This window comes from Acomys russatus, chromosome 5 (assembly GCF_903995435.1).
Source record: "Acomys russatus chromosome 5, mAcoRus1.1, whole genome shotgun sequence".
Lineage (NCBI taxonomy): Eukaryota > Metazoa > Chordata > Mammalia > Rodentia > Muridae > Acomys > Acomys russatus.
In genome coordinates, this window is record NC_067141.1 from 43,762,749 (window position 1) to 43,768,748 (window position 6,000).

The 6,000-nt window shown below is 50.6% G+C and overlaps 1 protein-coding gene across 2 annotated transcripts in view; it reads left to right on the plus strand.

Moving 5' to 3' along the window:
* Apba1 (amyloid beta precursor protein binding family A member 1) overlaps positions 1-5,473 on the plus strand; it is a 206,192-nt gene extending 200,719 nt beyond the window's left edge. For both annotated transcript variants that reach the window (XM_051146264.1, XM_051146263.1), the window contains exons 11-13: positions 3,113-3,232; positions 4,371-4,511; positions 5,179-5,473. In XM_051146264.1, the coding sequence (XP_051002221.1) occupies positions 3,113-3,232; positions 4,371-4,511; positions 5,179-5,250 (333 nt within the window). In that variant the 3' untranslated portion in view covers positions 5,251-5,473. The remainder of the gene's footprint in view (positions 1-3,112; positions 3,233-4,370; positions 4,512-5,178) is intronic.
* Positions 5,474-6,000: the final 527 nt, after the last annotated feature.

Here is a 6,000-nt window from a genome sequence, read left to right on the forward strand (position 1 = left end):
TGGCCTGCACTTTGAGGCACAGACATCTAAAGCGATGTGTTCTGTGTCTTACCATTTCAATGCCCGTTGGCCTTACCCTCTTCCACAGATTACAGGAAGTAGAACATGTTTCTAGTTATAGAAACCCTCTGAATTATTTCTTGCCTAGCTCTTAGCTTTCCAGTTGTAATTTATTCCAAAAGTATAGCCACTGGGAGGCGAAGCATGCTAGCAGCTGTCTCTGTTCATGCAACTGCCTCCAAGTGTAGTCATCTGTTCTTTTCCAACCTAGTGCCCAGCTTCCTTCTCCTTCTCAAGAGTGTTGTGGTTCTGCTCCTGTTGCTATAGATACCATTCTTGCTTCTTTCCCTTCTCACCGTTGTTTAATTTGCTGCATCATTCACTGTTGTCATGGGGACGAAATGACCGCTTATTTAATTGGCACCTCCAACCAAATGGCAGGTAAGAATTCTAAGTTAATGGGACCCAGCCTGAAACACTGATTAGGGATAGCAGAGCAGATGATGCCCTCATTACTTGAGATGGCCATTTCCTGAGCTTTACGTTGGAGCACATTTTCTCCAGCCTTAAAATCATTTTGCTGAGGGACCCAGCAGGCATCTTAAATCAGTTCACCAGAGCAATGTGAAACCCTTAGGTAACACTGGGAAAACAGTTGCATTCTCGTGGGTTTTGATGTGTCATAATGACCTGAGCACACCTAAATAATCCTGGGCCTCCAACAGGCATAAGCATTTAAACAAGTGGCTTTGTGTGAAGGCCCACAATCCCTTAGTCAGATACTGTCACTCTCAGCTTTTGTTTTCCACAGATTCCTGGCCTCAAGGTGTGTGTGGTCTTGTGGGGGTGGGGGAGGGTGTGCAAGGGAGGGGGAAGATATGGTGTGAGGATGTAGTAGGACACAGGCTGTCTCAGTCCCACCTCATGTCTTAGTTCTGTACTCTGTGTGTCTTCTCAAAGCCTCTCATGCCCCCACCCCTACCCCTGTTCCAGGAGACCTAGAGAATCTTCTTCCTTCCAGTGCCCAGCACCTAACCCTTTCCTTGGTATATAAGTGACTTTTAAGTAAACAAAGAAAGAGGAGGTGCTCAAGGAAAATTATAATATATATATGTGGCAAAGTCCAGGCGGCCATGCTCTGCAATACCAGTTTTAACGTTAGGGGGTGAGGCTGCATCTTGAAGCTTAATGGCAGACACCTCAGTGTCACTGTGTACAAAGCAGTGGAGAAAATAAGGTAAAGTGCCTAAGAGCTTCCTGCCTATGACAACAGAAACATGGCAGGAACTCAGGTCTAGGGCCACCAACCATGTCCTCACCTGGCTTGTCCCAATGCTGGGAGCAGAAAGCTAGACCTTCTCCCTCCCTCGTTGACATAACTATGAGACTCGTCAACAGAAGGCCCACATCTGTCACTGGCATCTCTTGCAGGAAAAGCACATTCAGTTCATTCCACTGAATTGAAAATACTGCTCCCCTAACAAGGAGTCCCCTGGCCTGTTTCAGACCACTGGGTGACACCAACATGAGTTTGAGCATCAAGTCACATCCAGTGCTAGCTCTAGGGGATATCATGAAGCTGAAGAAAACCTAACATTCCCCCCAAATCCCTGCCTTTCCAGTTGTTGCGCACGTTCTCTGTCTGTCTATGTCTCTGTCTCTCTGTCTCTCTCTGTCTCTGTCTCTCTGTCTCTCTCTGTCTCTCTCTCTCTCTGTCTCTCTCTCTCTCTCTCTCTCTCTCTCTCTCTCTCTCTCTCTCTCTCTCTCTCTCTCTCTCTCTCTCTCTCTCAGAGGAGAGCCTGCTCACCTACCTTAAGACCCTTCACCCGTGCTCCCTTGAAGGAAAGTCTAAGTGACCTTAAGCCTTTTTGGGTTTTGTTTTGTTTTGCATCAGGGTTTCTCTATGTAGCCTTGGCTGTCCCAGACTTGATTTGTAGACCAGGCTGGCCTTGAACTCACAAAGATCTGCCTGCCTCTGCCTCCCTGAGTGCTGGAATTACAGGCATGTGCCACTGAGCCTGGCAAGGAACCATGCTTAATCAGCTGGTCTTGGCAGATAGTTCAGTGAGTCAGGAATTTCCTCAGTGCTCTGATCTCCCAGCGTCATCTGTAGCAGCATGGCCTCAGACACACCAGTGTGGTCCATTTGCTCCAAGATGTAAAAATCATCACTTTTTCTCTTAATTGGGATGTGAAGCATCTGTTGGAGAGCAGGTGCAGGGAGCGGCTCTGGGAGCTTTGAGCATGCGTTCTATAGAGTATCTGTTCTAGCAAGCAGGAGGCAGCCTGGGCAGAGCAGGCCTTCCTCAGAGCCAGTAGCACTAGAGGGAGCATGGTTATTTCTGAGCTGGCTTCTTCTGCCTGGTCCTCACTTCTCAGCACATAGCTGATGAGCTGGTAGATGGGCCTGCCTGAAGGAGGCTAATAGGTAGAAAGTGCCAGCAGGCTTTCTGAAACTGTTTCCTGTTCATCATTAAAGGCTAGTTTTTCTTCTGTAATCCATTCTGAGCTAGAGGAAGAGCAGGTGACCAAGGATGAACCCTAGTTCAGTCTTCCTGTTTCATTCCTTCATAATCCATCACATCCCAAGAAGGCAAACACTCCCTGGAGCTTCCGGTTGTGGTGGTGATTTCCATGAGCAGGAAGATCTCTCCAGACAAAGGAGGGGGAGGAAGAGGTCAAGACCAGACTGCCCCAGCTGGGCGAATGAGCTGTTGCTGTCACGTGTGTGCCCTTTGTGTGCTGGAGTCTGCCTTACAGAGGGAAAGGCCCCTGTTCCACCTGGCTCTCTACCGGTAGGGTACAGCCCTCATCTTTCAAGCACATGTGACTTGTTTTCTTATAGTCATACTTTCCTCAGATCCCTTGACACAGGCCATTTTCTAAAATGAAGATGCCATCTCCAGGACACCCATCTCACACAGACTGAATGGGTTCCAGGGAGGCGTCGTGGGGAAGGCCCCAGCTCAGGCCCCTTCAGGCTGGAGGTGGTAGTGAGGATTTCAGGAAACTACAGGTGTGGATGCCGCCTCTGTGTTGGGTGACATCTGCTTCTATATACTCTGCCTGCCTCAGTGGTCACCATCTACACTGTACTTTGTTCGTGTTTAAGGGCTTAAAGAACCAGTCCCGAGTAAAGCTGAACATTGTGAGGTGCCCTCCGGTGACCACAGTGCTAATTAGGAGGCCAGACCTTCGTTACCAGCTGGGTTTCAGCGTGCAGAACGGAATTGTAAGTACAAGGCATGCCACACCCTTTCCCCCAACACTGACAAATGAAAATGGAGGTATATTGAAATTTTTCCAGCTGACCCATTCCCTTCATCTTTTCCTTCAGTAGAGAGGTTGGGGTTCTCAGTTTTAATTTGACTAGCTTCTTGGGATTTTGTTTGTTTGGGGATGGCATATGCCAGGCAAGTGCTCTACCAGTGAGCCACAGCCCTAGCCTAGACCCTTGGTCTTGTCTCCACTGTGAAAGCAGCTGAAGAATGCTTTGACCTGAGAGTCCCTTAGAGCCAGAAGGACCCATTTACCCCGAACCGCTAAACTGCCTTGCTGCAGGTCTTGTCTGCATCAACTTCTGGATAAAGGTGCACAGTCTGGAGTGTAAAGTCAGCTTTAGTAAATTCACACACACTCTTGCTTCCTGTGTAAGTTGAGGGCACCCCAGGCTGCAGCGCGGCGGGGGGGGGGGGGGACTTTCCTGACCAGTGGTCACAGCTGGCCCTGTGCAGTGCCTGGCTGTACCACCGATTCCATTCCTGTGAGTTTGGCCTGGGACCACCAAGTTGAGAACAATGAATATCGCTCTCCTCGAGCCACACTGTGCAACAGAGTAGCTTTCCCTTGCCTCTTTGGCTCATGCAGTAGCAATTCTCAAATGCAGGCTTCCAGGGGCACCAAACAGTTCAGTGGATGAGCCTACTTGTGCCTGTGGAAGGCTGGCTGAAACACTAGCCAACAGCTGATAAACCCACCAAGGATGGAAAGTGGTCAGAGTTCAGGGCACTAGTAAGTTCACACACACCTGCCATATCTCCTGTGCAAAGTTTTTGCACAAGGCAGCCAGGTGGGCCTACAGAACTTGCTTTTGCTGGTGCTGTATAGTGAAATAGGGACCAGACACAGGTTGTGTGCATGCCAGTAAAACATTTGCCCCTTGAGCTCCATGCAGAGCTACAGAGCCCATCACTCATAAGAAGAACTTAAGAGCTGCAGCCTGACATGGCCAAAGAGTCACCAAGTCAGCTTCTCAGAGGCGGGCACTCAAGCACTAAGGGCTGCAGGGAAGACAGCCTTCCTTCCACCCGCATGCGGTTCTGAGGTATGGCACTGCCCACCAAGTGTAACCTGGTGTTTGCTTCTGGTAGATCTGCAGCCTCATGAGAGGGGGAATCGCTGAGAGAGGAGGGGTCCGAGTGGGACACCGGATCATTGAAATCAATGGCCAGAGTGTCGTAGCCACGCCACACGAGAAGATCGTCCACATCCTCTCCAATGCTGTTGGGGAGGTAGGAATGAGGCTGGGGGCGGAACAGGGCTGGGGTGCTGTGTGTGCCCCTGGTGCCACACTAGCCTTCCTGGGAACCTTCCAGAGCCTCCTTTCCCCTCCTGAGATGCTCCTCAGTAAGCAGGCCATCTGCCTCAGACCTGGCTGAAGCAAGCTCACCCCCTCACCTCCTCTTCCAGTCATTTTGTTGTCGCCACTCTTTGTGGCTCCCCAAATTCTCTCCATTTCCCCAATTAGCTCCACCAAATGCGCTTGGGAGACACAAAGTTATTTATATTCAAGCCAGCAGCCCCCAGTGTCGGTATGGGCTCACACCAAGTCCTCACATAATGTCTGGGCCTGCTGTCCTTGCTTTTGTGGCAGAGCAGTTTCGGATGGGTTGGCATGTCCACATTGCCAAGACAAAAAAGGGAAGCAGGCCACCAGAAGCCCAGAGCCCTTCTTTGCATGGAGCCACCTTTGTTTCTCAAAGGGCTGTGAAAACAAAATCCTTTAACAGGAAAACTAAGCCTTACCCAGATTTTCTCATCATTTACAATCACCCCAACTTTCTAGAAAGCCTGTGGGCTTCACTCTTCCTAGGCCAGGTCCCAGGATCAGCGGTGGGGTGGGCTATCTTGGAAACTCTGTATGGTCAGAAGCACCATGGCTTCCTGCCCTCTCCTCAGATCCACATGAAGACAATGCCAGCAGCCATGTACAGACTGCTGACAGCCCAGGAGCAGCCCGTTTACATCTGAGCCGCACCTCCGTGGCTGCGGCATGCATGGAGGACTGTCCTCACCGTGGTCGTCTCTCTTGTGCTGCATCGTGTGCCCACTGAGACATTCCCCTCTCGCGCCCAGCATTTGGTCTTAAACGGGAAGAGAAGAATCGGCAAGGACCTCTTTGCTCTCTGTCTGTCTCCCTCTCTCCAGTTTGCTTTTTTCTGTTCCTTCCTTAATACCAGGGAAGTTTTGTGTGTGCCCCCTTGAGGGTGGAGAACAGCTAATATCTACCTGGGATCCTTGTGGAGGGCCTTTGGGGGATCCTAAGGTGGTTGTCACTGCCCAGGGAGGCACTGTCCCTCCCCATGAGGCACAGCTTCCCTGAAGGAGCTCCCGGGGGCAGCATAGGAGCTGACTGAGCAGTGAGCAGTGCCTAAAACTCAATTGCTGGCCTCTCTGCCCTCTTTGCCTCACTTGTTGGGAAGAGAGTGGTGACAGGTGATGGTGGTGAACACCCTTAGAGCCGACATCTTTACGGGTGTTTACTGCCTGCTATATGGGTGGCGGGCGCCCCGCCCTGTACATTGTTTCTGCCCAGAATTCCTGAGCCAGTCTTAAATATATCTTCCATAGTTTATTTTAGTGTGTGCTAATACAGGCCTAACTGCAGGGAGATGAGGAGGTGACGTCCTGGACAAGGCTGCTGTGACACTGTAGAGATCCTGGCAAGTCACAGGGCCTCTGAGGCCTCCCAGATTGTCCCAAGGTTAGCAATTGGAAGAT